Source organism: Carcharodon carcharias, chromosome 12 (assembly GCF_017639515.1).
Source record: "Carcharodon carcharias isolate sCarCar2 chromosome 12, sCarCar2.pri, whole genome shotgun sequence".
NCBI lineage: Eukaryota > Metazoa > Chordata > Chondrichthyes > Lamniformes > Lamnidae > Carcharodon > Carcharodon carcharias.
Window position 1 is genome coordinate 82,145,852 of NC_054478.1, and position 20,411 is coordinate 82,166,262.

At 42.7% G+C, this 20,411-nt stretch overlaps 1 protein-coding gene across 9 annotated transcripts in view; it reads right to left on the reverse strand.

The window, feature by feature from the left end:
- The window catches only part of LOC121284928 (integral membrane protein GPR155-like), an 83,275-nt gene that overhangs the window by 51,068 nt on the left and 11,796 nt on the right, over positions 1-20,411 (reverse strand). For 6 of the 9 annotated variants that reach the window (XM_041200858.1, XM_041200857.1, XM_041200854.1 and 3 more), the window contains 3 exons: positions 13,274-13,776; positions 11,501-11,900; positions 3,048-3,213 (listed from right to left, as the gene is read on the reverse strand). In XM_041200858.1, coding sequence (XP_041056792.1) covers positions 3,048-3,213; positions 11,501-11,900; positions 13,274-13,676 — 969 coding nt within the window. In that variant the 5' untranslated portion in view covers positions 13,677-13,776. The remainder of the gene's footprint in view (positions 1-3,047; positions 3,214-11,500; positions 11,901-13,273; positions 13,777-20,411) is intronic. The other 3 variants (XM_041200856.1, XM_041200862.1, XM_041200863.1) reach the window with 3 other exon arrangements.

Below are 20,411 nucleotides of genomic sequence, written 5' to 3' on the forward strand. Positions count from 1 at the left end.
CTTAAATACCCATATGACATTCAAGAAGAATAGGAAGCTAGGTAAAGGTGGAGGGACAGCACTGTAGATCAAGGATGGCATTTGTGCAATAGTTAGAGATGACCTTGGTTCAGGAGCTCAGGATGTAGAATTGGTTTGGGTGGAAATGAGGAATAGTAGGGGAAAGAAATCACTAGTGGGAGTGGTCTACAGGCCCCCTAAAAATAACCACAATTTAGGACAAAGTATATAAGAAGAAATATTGGGTGCTGGTGATAAAAGGATGACAATAATTCTGGATGATTTTTAATCTACATATAAACTGGAAAAATCAGATTGGCAGTAGTAACCTAGATGGGGAGTTCTGAGAATGCTTTCAAGATAGTTTCATAGAGCAGCGTGTTCTAGAACCAACCAGAGAGCAGGTTATATTAAACTTGGTATTGTGTAATGTGACAGGATTAAATAATGACCTCAGAGTAAAGGCACCCCTTCAGCAGTGACCACAATATAATTGAATTTTACATCCAGTTTGAAAGGGAGAAGAGTGCGAATAAGGCTAGTATTTTAAACTTCAATAAGGGCAACTATGTGGGCATGTGGCGAGGTCAAAATCCTGGAACTCCCTTCCTAACAGCAATGCAGGTGTACCTACAGCACATGGGCAGCAGCAGTTCAAGGAGACAGTTCACCATCACCTTCTCAAGGGCATTATGGATGGGCAATAAATGCTGGCCAAGCCAGCAAAGCCCACATCTCATGAATGAATAAAAAAAATAGAAGCTGAGCTAGCTGAAGTGAACTGGGATTAAGGCTAGGGGATAGATCAATAGAGAAGCAATGGCAGACATGTAAGGGGATATTTCAGAATACTTAGAATAAGTATATTCCTACTCTGAAGAAAAATCTAAAGGGAGGACCCACCTCTGTAGCTAATTAAAGAAGTTAAGGAAAGCATCAAACTTAAGGAAACAGCATATAACTGCGCTAAGATAAATGGCAGGTCAGATGATTGGTCAGAATATAAAGAGCAACAGTGAATGACTAAAAGGTTAATCAGGAGAAAGAAATTAGAGTATGAGAGGAAGCTACCTAGAAATGTAAAAATGGATAGCAAGAGCTTCTACAGGTATTTTAAAAAGGAAAAAAGTAAAGTGAGTGTTGGTCCTCTCAAGAGAGTGACAATGGGAAGTTAATAGTTCATAATAAGGAAATGGCAGATGAAATGAACAAATATTTTGCTTCTGGCTTCACAATAGAGGATTCCAATAATAGCTGTAAATCAGGAGGTGCAAGGGAGAGAGGAACTTGGTGAAATTACAATCACTAGGGAAGCGGTACTGAGAAAACTGGTGGAGCTGCGGGCTAACAAGTCACCAGGTCCTGATGGACTTCATCCTATAATGGATGAATGGCCAGCATTTATTGCCCATCCATGATGCCCTTGATATCTATCCCCTAGGGTCTTAAAAGAGGTGGCTAATGAGGTAGTAGATGCATTGGTGTTAATTTTCCAAAATTCCCTAGATTCTGGAAAGATTCCATCAGATTGGAAAGTAGCAAATATAAACCTCTATTCAAGGGAGGGAGGCAGAAAACAGGTAACTTATAGGCCAGTTAGCCTGACGTCTGTCGTGGAGAAAGTGTTAGAATCAATCATTAAGTAGGTTATAAATGGGCACTTAGAGAAACACAAACTAATCAGGAAGAATCAGCATGGTGTTGTGAAAAGGAAATCATGTTTAACCAATTTATTGGAGTTCTTTGAAAGAATAACATGCACTGTGGATAAAGGGGAACCTATAGATGTGCTGTACTTGGATTTCCAGAAGACATTTGATAAGGTGCCACATCAATGGTTATTGCAGAAAATAAAAGCTCATGGTATAGAGGGCATTGTATTAGCATGGATAGAAGATTGGCTGGCTGGAAGAAAACAGAGTGTATGCATATATGGGTCTTTTTCTGATTGGCATGATGTGACAAGTGGAGTCCCCCAGTGGTCTGTGCTGGGGCCTCAACTTTTTACAATTCATATCAATGACTTAGATGAAGGATGTGAAGACATGATAGTTAAATTTGCAATTGACACAAAGATAGGTAGGATAGTATGTTGCGAAGAGGACATAAGGAGGTTGCTGATAGATAAATAGGTTGAGTGAGTGGGCAAAAATACGGCAGAGGAGTATAATGTGAGAAAATGTGAAGTTGTTCACTTTGGCAGGAAGCATAAAAAAGCAGAGTATTACTTAAATGGAGGATGGCTGCAGAATTCCGAGGTGCAGAGGGATCTAGGTACTCTAGTGCATGAGTCACAAAATGTTAGTATGCAGGTACAGCAAGTAATTAAGAAGGCTAATGGAATGCTATCCTTTATTACCCGAGCAAGTGAACATAAAACTAAGAATGTTATGCTTCAGTTATACAGGCCATTGGTGAGACCACATCTCGAATATTGTGTGCAGTTTTGGTCTCCTTATTTAAGGAAGGACATTAATACGTTGGAGGCGGTTCAGAGGGGGTTTACTAGATTGATACCTGGAATGAGCGGTTTGTCTTATGAGAAAAGGTTAGACAGACTGGGCTTGTTTCCACTGGAGTTTAGAAGAGGGAGGGGTAACTTGATTGAAGTATATAAGTGTATGGTATTGACAAGGTTGACGTGGAAAGGATGTTTCCTCTTTGGGTGAGTCCAAAACTACGGGGCACTGTTTTAAAATTAGGGGTCACTCTTTTAGGGCAGAGATGAGGAGAAATTTTTTCTGTCAGAGGGTTGTGCGACTTTGGAATTCTCTGCCTCAGAAGGCAGTGGAGGCAGTGTCATTGAATATTTTTAAGGTGGAGGTAGATAGATTCTTGTTAGGTAAGGGAATCAAAGGTTATCGGGAGAGATGGGAATGTGGAATTCGAAACAAACAGATCAGCTATGATCTTAATGAATGGTAGAACAGCTCGAGGGGCCGAATGGCCTACTTCTGCTCCTATTTCGTATGTTAATATATCCTTGTTTTGTAAAAACTGCTCCTTTCTGAAATTAAAAATACAAGAGTGATCCTCTACATACTTACAATTTCAATTTCCATATTGTACTGACTTGCATATATAGCTACACTTGGTGCTGTTGGGAAAATGCCATATAAAAATGCATAGTTCGAGAGACTGGTGTAGTTAGCCTCAGTATTGCCATTGTCAAGTAATTCCACCATTTCACGGCTGATGAGAGGAAGGACCAATCTAAGAATTTTAGAAACAAATATATCATTACAACTTAAATGAAACAACAAATTATTCATCATATTGTCCTTTTGAGAAGTTTGATAACAATTTCAAACCTATCACTTAAATCTCTGTGAATTGTTAAAATCAGACTATTGTGGTATGGAAACAGAGAATATGCAAAGGTAGGAGAAGAAAGAACAAGAACACAGGAGTGGTCAATGGGAAAAGTGTGCAGTGAATGAAGGGAAAAGGCGAATAAGCAAAAGAACACGAGTACATGAGAGAGGAAGAGAGACCAGAAGAGGAAGAGAAATGCATGTGAGAATGTGTGAGATAAGAACAAGCATGATTCAGGACGAGTGCACACAGCTGCAAAATAACATGCACAAAAAGGAAAGGTCATATACAAGAGAGAAAGCAAGCACATGAAAGAGAAAGAAAGAATATATACATGAGAGACAGAACTAGCACATGCATGCAAGATAGTGAGAAAGAACAAAGTGAAAAGTGAAAGGAGCAGTGAACAAATGCAGGTGTGTGCATGCGAGCGTGAGCCAGTAGTTGAGATTGGGACACACCATACAATGGGGAGGGAGGGTTAAAGCAAACACGAAGAAAAAAAGATGAACAAAATTGATGTAAGCATGAGAGCACAGGCGTGTGAAAGAGAAAGCACATGAAGAGTCTGCACAGTTGGTTGAATACCAATGGCGACAGAATGAGACACTTAAGTCAGCATTAAGTGCCCAAACCTTAATTAGTATTGGGGCGGGATAGTCATCCACGAACCTTCCCGCAACAGACTGAACCAGGTAGAGGTGGGAAGGTGGTGGGATACCCACCTCACTTTCTTATGCCCGATTAAATACCCTCCCTGCCTCCAACCTCTAAAGTTTGTCCCTAGAGTGAGAGCTTGCAGGGCACAGTATTTGTGTGCTGAGAAAGAACACACAAAAATAAGTAAAGAACCGGGACAAGAAAAAGAGAGAATTAATGTGATAGCATAAATGAGAGAAGAAAGACAATTTGTATTTGTAATAACAATTTGCATGTACAAACTCATCAACATGCTTCACAAAGACTGAATTACTATGAAATGGAATAACATATCTGCAAATACAGTAAGCTAGAATCATCAGGTTATCTGCCAAATCTTTATCTAATATCATTCTCTTCCACTTGTACACATTAAATATCACCTGCCACTAATCAACCCAACTTTCCAACCTATCCAGATCCCTTTGTTTTTCCTCTGATTTGGTGTTATCGATAAACTTAGACATTTTTATTTCTGTTCCCAGTTCAATAAATCATTTATATACAATTTAAAAACAATTGCTTAACACTAACCTGCTTTGGCAACCTGCTATCACTGCCCCCTTTCATGTCTCTGAAACTCTGTTAATAACCTTTCCTTTCTCTGGTTTAGCCACAGTGATATCCATTCAAAACTTTCTCCTACTCCATGTTTTTCTATCTTAACTATCTTCAAAGTCTCATACATTAACATACACCCCGACTCTTCAAATGCAGTACAAAAAAATGTTGCTTTTACTTTTTCTTAAGACATGAACCACAACTTCTGGTCACTTTTCATAAGCTTTTCAATTCTCTGTTATGTCCTGTAACACCTCAATCATGGCTACAAAATAAAGGGCGAAATTTTTGAGACTTAGTGCCTGCTGAGATGCTAGCCCAATTATGGGTCAGGAATCTACTTGACAAATGGACAGGTTTGTCGAGGCCCTTTCCCAAAGCCACGGCATTAACTTCCCAACTATGGGCTCCCCGAGCAGCAGCAGTGTTATCTCTCCAACCTGGGGACAGCGCGTCAAGCGAATTCAGGATCTCAAAGACAGGAAAGGAAAACATTATCAGGTGCCAGGTAGTGATCCTCTGGTGACAGGCACCTTATCAATTGCTGGCAATGCTTGCGTGGCTGGGAAGTGTAGCTGAAAATATCATAGAGTCGCAGAGGTCTACAGCACAGAAAAAAGGCCCTTTGGACCATCGAGTCTGCGCCGGTCAAACAAGTACCTAACTATTCTAATCCCATTTTCCAGCACTAGGCCCATAGCCTTGTATGCCATGGCATTGCAAGTGCACATCTAAATACTTTTTAAATGTTATGAGGGTTTCTACCTCTACCACTCTTTCAGGCAGTGAGTTCCAGATTCCCACCAACTTCTGGGTGAAAAAATTCTCCTTCACGTCCCCTCTAAATCTCCTGCCCATTACCTTAAATCTATGCCCCCTGGTTATTGACCCCTCCACCAAGGGGAGAAGTTCCTTCCTGTCTACCCAAGCTATGCCCCTCATAATTTTATACACCTCAATCATATACCCCCTCAATCTCCTCTGCTCCAAGGCAAATAACCCCTGTCTATCCAATCTCTCCTCATAACTAAAACTCTCCAGCCCAGGCAACATCCTGGTAAATCTCCTCTGCACTCTCTCTCGTGCAATCACATCCTTCCTATAATGCGGATTCCAGAACTGTATGCAATATTCTAGCTGTGGCCTAACCAGTGTTTTATACAGTTCCAGCATAACCTCCCTGCTCTTATATTCTATGCCTCAGCTAATAATGGCAATTATCCCACATGCCTTCTTAATCACCTTGTCTACCTGTCCCACTACCTTAAGGGGCAGATGGACATGCACACCAAGGTCCCTCTGATCCTCGGTACTTCCCAGAGTCCTACCATTCGTGTATTCCCCTGCCTTGTTTGTCCTGCCCAAGTGTATCACCTCACACTCATCCAGATTAAATTCCATTTGCCACTGATAAGCCCAACTGACCAGCCTATCTACATCTTCCTGTAATCTAAGGCTATCCTTCTCATTATTTACCACCTCACCAATTTTTGTGTCATCTGCGAACTTACTGATCAACCTGCCTACATTCAAGTCTCAATCATTTATATATACCACAAACAGCAGGGGACCCAACACCAATCCCTGTAGAACTCCACTGGATACAGGCATCCAGTCACAAAAACACCCCTCGACCATCACCCTCTGCTTCCTGCCACTCAGCCAATTCTGGATCCAATTTGCCAAATTGCCTTGGATCCCATGGGCTCTTATCTTCGTTATCAATCTCCCATATGTGACCTTATCAAAAGCCTTGCTGAAGTCCAAGTAGATTAAGTGTTAGACAAATGAAATGCCTTCCAAGAAGTTGGTTAGCAGCTGTCAAGCAGTGAAAGTAGTCTCAGAGAAGAATTGCTTTGAAGAGAAGGGGAGGTGGTGGCGGCAGTGTAGTGGTATTGTCACTGGACTGGTAATCCAGAGACCCAGGGTAAGGGGAATTCAATAAAAATCTGGAATTACAAGTCCAATGATGACCATGAAACTATTGTTGTAAAAACTGGACAAACCACTCTCGGCACCAGAAACGACAACGGCAAACCCTGTCCCACCGCAGGAGGTATCGGCACAGGGACTCCGGACCCCAAGTCTCGTGGCACCAGGCCAAACATGGGCAAGGAAACCTCCTGCTGACTTCCATGTACTGCCCACACACAACTGATGAATCAGTACTCCTCCATATTGAACACCATTGAAACACCGAGGATGGCAAGTGCGCAGAATGTTCTCATTGTGGGGAACTTCAATGTCCATCACCAAGAGTGGTTCGGCAGCACCTTCACAGACCGAGCTGGCCACCACAGACTGAGCTGGCCAAGTCCTAAATGACATAGCTGCTAGACTGGGTCTGCGGCAGGTGGTGAGGGAACTAACAAGAGGGAAAAACATATTTATTCTCACCACAGAGGAGTAAGAGTGACCACCACACAGTCCTTATGGAGACGAAGTCCCGTCTTCACATTGAGGATACTCTCCATCGTGCTGTGTAACACAAGTGGGCTAAATGGGATAGATTTCAAACGGACAATGGATGTGCAATCATGAGATGCTGTGGGCCATCAGCAGCAGAAGAATTGAACATATTCTGTAACCTCATGGCCCGGCATATCCCCCTCTCTACTGTTACCATCAACCCAGGGGATCAACCCTGGTTCAATGAACAGTTCAGGAGGGCACACCTAAAAAGGAAGTATCAACCTGGTGAAGTTACAACACAGGACTATTTGCGTCCCAAACAGCTTAAGCAGAAAGTGATAGACGGAGCTAAGTGAGCCCACAACTAATGGATCAGATCTAAGCTCTGCAGTCTTGCCACATCCAGTTGTGAATGGCGGTGGACAACTAAATAACATGGGATAGGGGTGGGTGAGGCAAATATCCCCTTCAAATATCCCCATCCTCAATGATGGAGGGGCCCAGCACATCAGTGCAAAAGATAAGGCATTCACAACAATCTTTAGCCAGAAGTGCCGAGTGGATGATCCATCCCAGCCTCCTTCGGAGGGCCCCTGCATCACAGATGCAGTCTTCAACCAATTCAATTCACTCCACGTGATCACTAGACAGTTCTTTGGCCTGACAATATTCCGGCAATAGTACTTATAATAGACTTGTTTTCCAGAACTTGCTGCACTCCTGGCCAAGCTGTTCCAGTACAGCTACAACACAGGCATCTACCCAGCAATGTGGAAAATTGCCCAGGACAAAAAAACAGGACAAATTCAACCCGGCCAACTACTGCCCTAACAGTCTACCCTCCATCATCAGTAAAATGATGGAAAGGGTCACCAACTGTGCTATCAAACAGCACTACCTTGGCAGTAACCTCCTCACTGACACTCCGTTTGGGTTCCGCCAGGGTCACTCAGTTCAGACCTCATTACAGCCTTGGTTCAAACATGGAAAAAAGAGCTGAATTCCAGAGGTGAGGTGAGAGTGACTGCCTTTGATATCAAGGCAGTCTTTGACATCAAGGCAGCATTTGACTGAATGTGCCATCAAGGAGCCCTAGCAAAACTGGAGCCAATGGGAAGCAGGGGGAAAACTCCTCCACTGGTTGGAGTCACACCTAGCACAAAGGAAGATGGTTGTGGTTGTTGGAGGTCAATCATCTCAGTTCCAGAGCATTACTTCAGGAGTTCCTCAGGGCAGTGTCTTCGGCCCAACCATCTTCATTTGCTTCATCAATGACCTTCCTTCCGGCATAATGTCAGAAGCGGGGATGTTCGCTGATAATTGCACAATGTTTAGCACCATTCACAACTCTTCAGATACTGAAGCAGTCCATGTCCAAATGCAGCAAGACCTAGACTATATCCAGGCATGGGCTGACAAGTGACGAGTAACATTCACGCCACACGAGTGCCAGGCAATGACCATCTCCAACAAGAGAGAATCGAACCATCGCCCCTTGACATTCAATGGCATTACCATCGTTGAATCCCCCACTATCAACATCCTGGGGGTTACCATTGACCAGAAACTGAACTGGACTAGCCATATAAATACTGTGGCTACAAGAACAGGTCAGAGACTAGGAATCCTACCATGAGTAACTCACCTCCTGACTTCCCAAGCCTGTACACCAACTAGAAGGCTCAAGTCAGGAGTGTGATGGAATACTCTCTGCTTGCCTGAATGTGTGCAGCTCCAAGAGCACTCAGGAAGCTTGACACCATCCAGGACAATGCAGCCTGCTTGCCTGGCACCCCTTCCACAAACATTCACTCCCTCCACCACTGACGAACAGTGGTAGCAGTGTGTACCATCTACAAGATGCACTGCAGAAATTCACCAAGGCTTCTTAGACAGCAGCTTCCAAACCCATGACTGCTACCATCTAGAAGGACAATTTTGGAAATAATTTGGAAATATATTGCCTTTCCTTCGCCGTTGCTGGATCAAAATCCTGAAATTCCCTGCCTAACAGCACTGCAGGTGTACCTACACCAGAGGGACTGCAGCAGTTCAAGAAGGCAGCTCACCACCACCTTCTCAAAAGGCAATTAGTGATACAAGATAAATGCTGGCCTAGCCAGCGACACCCACATCCCCTAAATAAATTTTTAGAAAGCCTCTCCTCTAGCCTTGGCTGGGGATTCTTCAGTTTCACAAAGCAAAGCCTTCCCAATCTGCCAGTTTCACTGTTGTGCATTCGCCTTGTTGACCCTGGCAAGTTGCTAACAGGTGAGGGAACAGGAGCTATGGCTATTAAATACAGAATGGAGCAACAAAACAGTTCTTAATTGGTTTCCCGACAGACCCAGTAGAGGTTTTCCGCTGGCCTTCAATCTTGCCCCAATGAAACCCGAAAGAAGGGAGGATCCCGAGCTGACTTCACATTAATTGGATTTAATTTCCTGCAAGCAAAGAATATTCCATCACACATCTTTGCCTGGGAAAATTCCTCCCAAAATGTTTGTCTCCTTAATTATAGGATTCACAACAAGAACTACTCACTTGCTGCCTTAACTCATAGTTTTTGCCCTTGTCAATAACCATGGGCTGAATTTTGTTGGAGCGATGGGAGTCTCCGTCGCCAGCTAAAGAGCTGGCGAGATCCCTCTTTTCAGGAAGGCCCACCACATCTTTGCTACGCAGGCACTTGACAGACCAGCAGTGGGCCTTCACTTGGGATCAAGGACTGATTCACCGGCAACTCTTCTGTACTCAACAGGGCTACCAGGGAGTGGTAGCTGCTATCAGTATTACACCCACTGGAGGTACTCGGACTGAGGAGGTACCCAGGCACAGGTGACTGAAGGGGGTCGCGTGGTTGGGGTCAGCAGCAAGGGCAGGCAAATGGCTTTCAGTGGGCTCCCCCTTCCTGATGCTGGGTTCCTTGATCAGGCACCGAGTGCTATTAAATAAATTAGGAAGTCCCTTCCCGACAGCCCACAGGAAAATATGCTAGGGTTTGCTTGTCATACACCCCAATGGTGAGCTACCCGCCTGTTGCTGGGGCAATATGAGCAAAAATGGAAGGAGGCCCATACGTGGGTATTTATTGCCCATTTTAGGGCCTCAATTGGCTGTGGGGTGGGAAGGCCCTCCACGGGCCTTTCCACCATGGATTTAATTGGGGTGAAGGTGGAAAGGTGGCAGGGTCCCTACCTACCACCTTCCTGCCTGATTAAATGCCCCCTCCCCACCAAACTCACCATGGGGGAGGGAACAAGATTTCATCCTATGAATCCAAACACCATGTTGCTCTAGATAACCCTTCCTTGTGCCTCAGTCCATATCCTCATCATAGGTATCAAGAACTGTATACTTACTTACTGGACAATTCTAGACTGACAGAATTTCCCTATGTTGTTTACTTCTACATTCTCCTCCTACTTCTATCACAGAATCAGAATCACAGAATCACACAGTGCAGAAGAGACCCTTCGGCCCATCGAGATTGCACCGACACGTGAGAAACACCTGACCTACCTACCTAATCCCATTTACCAGCACTTGGCCCATAGTCTTGAATGTTATGACGTGCTAAGTGCTCATCCAGGTACTTTTTAAAGGATGTGAGGCAACCTGCCTCCACCACCCTCCCAGGCAGTGCATTCCAGACCGTCACCACCCTCTGGGTAAAAAGGTTTCCCTCACATCCCCCCTAAACCTCCTGCCCCTCACCTTGAACTTGGGTCCCCTTGTGACTGACCCTTCAACTAAGGGGAACAGCTGCTCCCTGTCCATGCCCCTCATAATCTTGTACACCTCGATCAGGTCACCCCTCAGTCTTCTCTGCTCCAACGAAAACAACCCTAGTCCATTCAACCTCTTTTCATAACTTAACTGTGTCATCCCAGGCAACATCCTGGTGAATCTCCTCTGCACCCCCTCCAGTGCAATCACATCCTTCCTATAATGTGGTGACCAGAACTGCACACAGTACTCCAGCTGTGGCCTCACCAAGGTTCTATACAACTCCAACATGACCTCCCTACTTTTGTAATCTATGCCTCGATTGATAAAGGCAAGTGTCCCATTTGCCTTTTTCACCACCCCACTAACATGCCCCTCCGCCTTCAGAGATCTATGGACACACATGCCAAGGTCCCTTTGTTCCTCAGAACTTCCTAGTGCCATGCCATTTATTGAATACTTCCTAGTCAAATTACTCCTTCTGAAGTGTATCACCTCACACTTTTCAGGGTTAAATTCCATCTGCCACTTATCTGCCCATGTGACTATCCCGTCTAACCTTATGGGTGGTCATTTACACTTGCCTTCCCATTTCTAATAAAATATACTTTTCCTCTGTTGCATCTAGGAAAAGGCAGCTGTGAAAACTTTTTGATTTCACAACAGGAATCCTGATATTAAAAAAAGCTTCGCAACCGTATTAAATGCACAATATAGAAAATTTAAATTAATTGAATCAGGCAATAATTGTACTTATATCAGATGGCAAGATTTTTCTACTTACAGTTTGGCTGTGATCAGGAGAATAATTGCAACAAACGAATTTTTTTTCAGTTTCTTGATCTGCCCCACCATTGTAAGTCCAAGATAAAAGAGAGCTGAACCACTGAAAGAGCTTGCCAGACCATCCAGAAATTCTCCGATAATCACCGGAATCTTTTGTTCAAAGATAAAATTCCCACAAATTCCAACAATGACCATAAACACAATTGGGTTTTTAAAAACCTGTAACAGTACCAGTGCAACAGTCTTCAGTTTGCTTTGTTGGGTGTTCATGTTTTCCCTCCATTTCTGTATTTCACAGAAGATGAAACCAATTGGATTTAATAACATCAATGATATGGGAGCCACCAGGTAAATGTATTGAAGGTACTCTGGATATGTATCTCTGTACAGAGCTTCAACTGAAATACATATAAAACCATTAGATTACCATAACAGAATGTTAAATTCCTGGTAATTCAAGATTTATCTGAAGTATTTACACAGTATAGTGAATTATTCAATATGTAATGTCATATTCCTCACAATGCTATCTACAATAGGTATAAATCCCAATTGCCTCGGTTGTTAATTCTCTATTTCTCCATCTTACCTTTGCAGCCATTGATGTGCTCTCCATCACTTTTAGTGCCCTTGTCCCCAGCAAAACATTTACTCTCTCCCAACCAGGTTAATCCCTTTGGTATGATTCCCTATTTTCACTATAAGTCCAAGAGACAAAGACTTGCATGAATATGGTGCATAATTAGTTTATCCAACCATCATTAAATCTTTCTGGTTCATATCAACAAAAGCTTTAATTTATATAGTGTCTTTTAATGTATTGTATCATCCTGGGATGCTTCACAGACGCTTTATCAAATCAAATTTGACACCAAGTCACATAAGGAGATATTAGGACATGAGACCAAAAGCTTGGTCAAAGAGGTAGGTTTTAAGGAATGTCTTAATGGAGGAAAGAGATGTCAAGAGATGGAGTGTCTTTGGGAGGGAGCTTGAAAGCTGAGGGCCTAGAAAGCTGATGGCACAGTTGCCGATGATGGAATGAGGAAATATAGGGATGCATCAAGCATTACTGAGCCTCATCTTCCTCTGTCAAAAACTGTCCACTACCCAGGATCATGAATAGCAAATACAATCTCTGGAGCTTTTTTCTGAAATAATCAACTGTCTAATTGAACTATTTTCCTGCGCCCCCTCCACCCTTACCTCCAATTGGCAAGATTGAGACCACCTATTCAACTGCCCTGCCTTGCTCAGCAGCTCACCTTCACTGGGTCCTATGCCATCCAAGAAGTCTCCATTTCTCTGATTATGGTCTTTTTGGAATTCTCTCCTTCCTTTCACCCCATTACATATAATGTCACAATCTTAAATTCTCATTCAAATTATGCAACTTTTTTTAGCCTATTGAGTGACTCGTTTTGTTTAAACAAGCAAAGGGTATTTTCTACAACTAAATCACAAAATTTGGCACAGTGGAAGCAACTATTCGCAATGTCTGGAACATATGTCTAACGCTAACAGACACTTATCACAAGTCTTGGATTAATCGTCAGTACTTTTTATGAAACTCTTGCATTTACACAAGGAGGGGGCGGGGGCACAAAGAATCTGAGTACCAAGTGACCATCTATAATCCCTCCCCATAGCTTTAATTGCTTCTCTTTGAGCCACATAAATGAGGTAGCAGTTTAAAATTGGAACTAATGAACTACTAAACTTGAATACTAAAACAGTCAAGTTGAATGAAACTTTTTTATAATAGGCTTACCTATAGGGTATCCCAAAGCAAAATCATTGCTCTGTGTAGCAAAAATTGGGAAGAGTCCAGCTTTACCAAATCGGCTTTCTGGACTTGCTATCACGAGAGTCAGAGTGCAGACAATTATGAAAACTGTAACCTTAGCCACAAGAATACTCCAAAGAAAACTCCAGTTTATGTGAGCCAAGTCTAAAACCACCATATTCTTAAAAAGGAGGCCAGGAAGTGCAAACTTCGAGACAAAACTTCCTAAACCTTTGGCCTGCGTAGAAGTGATGATGTTCACTCGTCCCGCAACATATCCACAAAGAATAATGCCAAAACACTCTAAGAGAGCTGGGAAAAGTCGATCAATAGACATTGAAGGAACAAAGCTTGCAGAGGAATTTGTGCCAATATCCAAACTTGCCATGTTGTTAGCTTCCAGGCTTGTTTTTTTTGCAGGAGAATTTGAATCTGTGAAATGAGTCAATGATAGTTTTCATATATCAAATAGAGACTCCCATTGGGTGCTGAAAGAAAAACAATCAATAATAATTTGAGCAGATATGTACTCATGGCATTAAAAAACAAATAGCAATTACAATTTTTAAAAATTTCCACCCTTCCCTAAAGACATTTATTCCTTGCTGGGGATGACTCAATAGCTTCCAGCACTTCATTCAAGGGGTCATGCCTTTTAATCTAAGGTAAGCCTTGGCAGGAAGTGTCAACTGCACAAGTGTATTGTAGTCAAGCCTGATCCTAACCTCACCCAACATATATACATAACCATTTATAGCATGGGTCACTAAGTACCCATCGGAGCAGCAGCTCTGCTCAATCATCTCTTTCCATAATCCAGAGGTATTAAGGCAAATTGTACGGTACTACAGATACTCAGGCTGAGATCAGTAAACCGTATCCACTCAACTATTGGGTACAGCTGGGTATGTCTACAAGGGTAAATAACACCAATCAGTCCTATGGATGGTTTAACCAATATACACCTGGAGATCTGGCTGATATTTCCTACACTCAAGTCTCTCAATATAATGTAATCCTTCTTTGGTATTATATTTTTGCTTGGGTCAAATAAAAGGTTTCAAGCTGTTTAACAGTTGAACAATTAATGATGCTAAAGTAGGCATCCTGCACTTCAATACTGGTCATCATTGTTCTAATGAAGGGTTTCTACCTAAAACGTTACTATTTTCTCTTTTCATGTGTTGTTAGGCCTGCTTACCATTTCTAACATTTTTTGATTTTATTTCAGAACTGCTGGATCTAATTTTTTTCCTTTGTAATTGATACTTATTCAGCCATTGTAATTCCACTGAATGAACTTGCTTTTATCTTAATAGTACTATTAAGATGAAAGCAAAATCCTGCGGATGCTGGAACTCTGAAATAAAAACAAAAAATGCTGGAAAAACTCAGGTCTGGAAGCATTTGTGGAGAGAGAAACAGAGTTAATGTCCTGAGTCCATATGATTCTTCTTCAGAGCTCTTTGAAATCTCTTTACTGAAGGTTTTGCAAGAACCTTTAGATTTATTCAAAAAAGGTGCAACATCTGGATATCCTCCTTTTTACCTGCACAGGGCAGGTCTCTGCATATATATGTAGTTTCTAGCGAGCGTAAGTGATTTACATTTCAAGCCTAACTGATAATCTTAAATTGGTTGTTACTGTAATTCTTAGCACACTCAGGATTATTCAGCAAGTGCTGCCCAATCACAGAATCACATCTAATATTAGACATTATGTCCTGAGTTTTGCAAGCACAGGTTGGTTGAGTACAATCTGTGCTCTGCCTATTGTGAACAGCCAAAGGTACATTTGATACGATCCACCAGATGTTGGGACATGCAGCCTATATGTACCCGGCATTGCACCAGCACTGAAATTTATATACCACATTACTCGTTTGTGTGGTAGGCAGAATAACCTTTTGGCTTGATGGCAGCATTCTGTAGGTGGAAAACACAGCTCACGTTGCCACTGCATAGTAGTAGCGTGAAACGGGTAGGTTCACCTGTTTCTCAAATTTTTGAGATACTTTACCTTTCGAGGGTAACTTGAGGTAGATGCACTTTTCAGGTCCGAAAGTGCAGCCATTGGCCCATTCGTGAGAACCTGTGACATACAGTGAACAATAATCTGATCGGCATAGCCATTATCCGGCAGGATAGCTTTGATGTGCCTGATTTTGACATCAAGCTTGCACAGTGAGCAAATGGCTTGGGCCCTATTTATGAGATTACTGATAAGGCCAATAAGGCATGATATGCTGAATTGCCTCCTCCTTTGCTGTAAAGTTCAATGATTCTATGACTTCACAGAGAACAGAAAACTTGCCTCCTTCAAAAGGCCTAGTGGACCACTGTCAGTATGCAGGGCACTGAAAGATAGTGAGTTGTACTTAAGAAGTTTTAGATGTTTACTTGAGTGTCAATCTCATAGCGCTTTCCTCAAAAAGCTAAAAGTGCCTATTGTGTTAAGACTCCAAATTGTGTTTCTGTGCTCATAGGAGAATACTGAATTGCATTCGTTTCAAATGAAGAGAATTGCAATGCCTATAGTATTATGGTTTGGTGCTTAGTTCAGCGTTTATGGTTTCAACTGTTTTACTGATCAAAATATTTTGCATTAGGCTCCTAATCCTGCTTTTATATTTGCTTCAATTAAATTTGATGGTTAAAACAAAGGAAGGAATTAACTAACAAGCAACTATTGCCAATAGCAAGAAATATTATTTTGTACAGGGATGCAGAATAATGTGCTCGAAAGCAGTTTTATCAGAGAGAAGTGAGCCAGCAAAATAGCCATGTATAACAATGACATATTTATATAGCACCTTTCAAGTACTAAAAACGTCCCAAGGAGCTTCACAGGAACATATACATGATTCGCTAACTGAATAATCTCTCAGGTCTGTGTTAACATAATCAGAATGAGTGCATCCTATTGTTTGAAGTTATTTTTAACTATAGATTGTGTGATGGTGCAAGAGGACAACGGTTGCAGAGTGAGGCACTGTTTTGTTTAGAGCAACTTATGTGTAAGCTATTTCAAAATTAATATTTGATGTGGGGCTGCAGAAGATGGGCTCAGAAGAACATCATCGTTCAGCATATTTCATCCCATCCCTGCAGAATACCATTTCCCCATGGCATTCAACAGTTTAACCATCACTCAAAACCTCCCACCATCAACATCTGGGAGTTACCATTGACCAGAAACTTAACTGGATCAGCCTCATAAATACGATGGCAACAGAAGCAGGGTCAGAGGCTGGGAATTCTGCCATGGGTAACTCACCTCCTGACTCCCCAAAGCCTGTCCACCATACACAAGGCACAAGTTGGGAGTGTGATGAAATACTCTCAACTTGCCTGGATGAGGGCAGCTCCCACAACACTCAAGCAACTCAACACCATCCAGGACAAAGCAGCCCACTTGATCAGCACCTCATCCACCACCTCAAACATTCACTCCTTCCACCATCGATACACACTGGTAGCAGTATAACCATCTAGAAGATGCACTGCACCTATTTGTCAAGGCTCCTTCAATAGCACTTTCCAAACCCACAAGCCCTACCACCAGGAACAAGGGTAGCAGGCGCATAGGAACACCAGCACTTTCAAGTTCCCTCTCAGTCACACACCATCCTGACTCCATTGCCATTCCTTCACCAATGCTATGTCAAAATTCTGAAACTTCCTCCCTCAGAGCAGTGTAGATGGACTTACACCACATGCACTGTAATGGCTTACCAGCACTTTCACCAGGGTAACTAGGGACGGACAATAAATGCTGGCCTAGCCAGCAATGCCCACATCCCATGAATGAACGAAAAAAAATCTCCTCAGTACAGCATCTGGTTGTTTCTTAAATGAATCCTAGATCCTGGCCTCCATCTCTCTTCCTACAAACTGTGCCAACGTGAGTTGCTGTGTTTCTGGCTTCTTTATGCAAACTAACCAATCATACACACAGGATTGATAAACTATTAAGTAGGTTCTATTTATTTGAAGATACAACTCATATGTGATAAAAGCAAAAAACTGTCGATGCTGGAAATCCAAAACAAAAACAAAAATACCTGGAAAGACTCAGCAGGTCTGGCAGCATCTGAAGGGTCATCCGGACTCGAAACATTAACTGTGCTCCTCTCCACAGATGCTGCCAGACCTGCTGAGTTTTCCAGGTATTTTTGTTTTTGTTTTACAACTCATATGTACTCATTACAGGAGAGCTCAACAAACAGGTATACTCTAGAGATTCAAAACACACAGCAATAGCCACAATCAACATTAACAGCAACAGCAACACAGCGTGCTGGTCACATGCTGCATTACATCGTGGTTCTGTGGCAACATGTGTACATCATTTGCAAATGCTGTTGAAGTGATAACACAACATCGCTCTTTTCCCCAAAGATAACATTTCATTCAAAAAGAGTAAATACTCATACACAGTAAGGTGGTTGCAAAAATTATTTACACAGAAGCTAGATTTCTGTTGTGTGTGTGTGTTGGGGGGGCAGAGAAGTGGAGGGGGTTGGTGTGGTTGTAGGGACAAACAAGCAGTGATAGAAGTAGATCATCAAAAGATGGCTCAGACAGCAGAACAAAAGAAAACATAGGTGTTAAAGTTGGTGATATTATCTAAACGAATGTGCTAATTAAGAATGGATGGTAGGGCACTCAAGGTATAGCTCTAGTGGGGGTGGGGGGAGCATAAAAGATTTAAAGATATTTTAAAATATTGAGTGACCTACCATCCATTCTTAATTAGCACATTTGTTTAGATAATATCACCAACTTTAACACCTATGTGTTCTTTTGTTCTGTTGTCTGTGACATCTTTTGATGATCTGCTTCTATCACTGCTTGTTTGTCCCTACAACCACACCAACCCCCTCCACTTCTCTCCCCCCACCTAAACCCCTCCCCACCCCCACACACACACCTTAAACCAGCTTATATTTCACCCCTTTCTTGGATTCACTCAAGTTCTGTCGAAGGATCATGAGGACTCGAAAGGTCAACTCTTTTCTTCTCTGCCGATGCTGCCAGACCTGCTGAGTTTTTCCAGGTAATTCTGTTTTTGTTTTGGATTTCCAGCATCTGCAGTTTTTTTGTTTTTATCTCTAGATTTCTGTTCATCATTTAAGAGATTAAAGAGTCTGTAAAATGTGTTGGTGGCTTATTAATCCTCCCAGATCTCATGATGGTATAATTTTCCTGAGATCTAGACTCATCACTTCGGTGTTCTTGACTTGTAGGTGCATTGGCATCCTTTGTATTATTGGAGTGCTGGTTGTTTAATGGCGGTATTCCACAATTTCACTGAGTTCATCTTGGGATTTGTTCTAAATGCAATAGGAGTGCTGGATGTTATACAGTGGGACAAGTTCCTTCGCTAGCTTAACGTCATCCCATTCAGTTTTGTGATCTCATAGGATCACTGCACACATTAAATATGGACCAGGTTCTCTGGGTGGGATATATGACCCAAATCCTTTTGTCCTGCGTGCAGATTAGGTAGTTCTGCACCTGCATGTCGGTCAGGTGCCGTCTTGATCCTCCCTTGCTTTTCGAGAAGTTTCTCCTGTATTCTTGAGAATTTGGACAGGTGATGGCTTGGCAAGATTGTCCTAACCTGCCTAAACATGATTTCCACTGCTGATGGTAAGCCCATGTCTAAAGGTGTTTCCCTCAATGTGTAACATGGCTACATGGAGATCTTGTTTTGATTCTCTGCACATTTTGATTAATGCCTTAATGGTGAGGACCATTCGCTCGGCAAGGCCATTAGATCTGGGATGGAGCGGCGAGGCTGTCACATGGTTTATGCCCCATTTGGCACCTTAAAGGTCCGCCAATACATTGTGGCTGGTTGTGCAATGTAATCTCTTCAGATGTACCAAACATATTGCGCTCATTGCGATTACCATGGATGCACTCAAGGTATCCTTCAATTGTCTGATGATTAGACATTTGGAAAAGTAATTAGTGACCAGGAGAAAGTCATTTCCAGGGACAGTGAATAAATCTGTTCCAATTTTGGACTAAGGGTGCGTTGGAACCTAATGAGGGTGCAAGTTCCTTCGTTTATGTCTTATTTCTTTAATACAATCTTTGGACCCTTAGTTCAGATGAACTATAGACCAAGTTGGGTAAGGAAATGTTAAAAGTTTCAAAGAATTTATTAAGCCGTAACCTCCGACTAGCATTAGAAAGTGTTGGCCCACAGGAATTAGAAGAAATAAATGCACACTTACCTGGTCTTGAAACTTACATTGGCACTTCCGTTCACTGGAGCCGCTTGGGGCCTGCATCGAGAGACTCCTCACAGGCCCTAGCAAAGTGTAGCTCTGGCGGATTCGGGGTGTCTGAGATTGAGGGGGGTCCAAGGTCGGAGGGTGTGTGTTGGGGTTCAGGTGGGGTCCAAGATCGAGGAGGGGGTCCAAGACCCTGGGGGTTGAGGATGGGGGGGCATCTGAGGTTCAGAAGGGTGTGCAGGAGTCACAGTTCTGGGGGTGTTGGAGGTTGGGGTGGTCGGGGGGGGGTGCCCTTTGTGGGGGGGAGGGCTGGGAGGGAGTAGTCCCTTAGGGTTGGTCTGGGTCTTTGCAATAGTTACTCAGAAGTTAGAAGAGGTTATAATTCTCCTAAGCTTTCCTAGCTAACTATTGGTATTAACACCAGCGGAACCATCCAATGTTTGCGATTTAAACCGCATTTTCGAATGATTCCCAGTGCAGCACAATTATCCAGAGGAAGTTAGCACTTCAGGGCAATTGCCATGCAAACCTTTACCTAGGAACTTCCTAGAGGGCTTCCCCGGAGCATCTTTGGGGTACCTCCCAAATCCAACCCTAGGGGGTGCAGAAGTTACAGGCCATTAAGTTAATCACAAGTACAAAAATGTGAAACTTAACAAAGGAGGTGGTATACAATCAATTCACTCGAATACCAGTTCTCTAGTTAACTGTAGAGCTGGCTCTTGCTGTGTTCTGTTGACTGGAGTCCAGTTTCTCTTCAGTGCGCACTGAGAGACTCAACAAGCTCTTCTCTTATGCCCTTTTCAGCTTTGGCCAAATGCCATATTAGGTAAAACTCAGTCCTACCCATTTCGTTGGTTCCAAGTTACTTCATT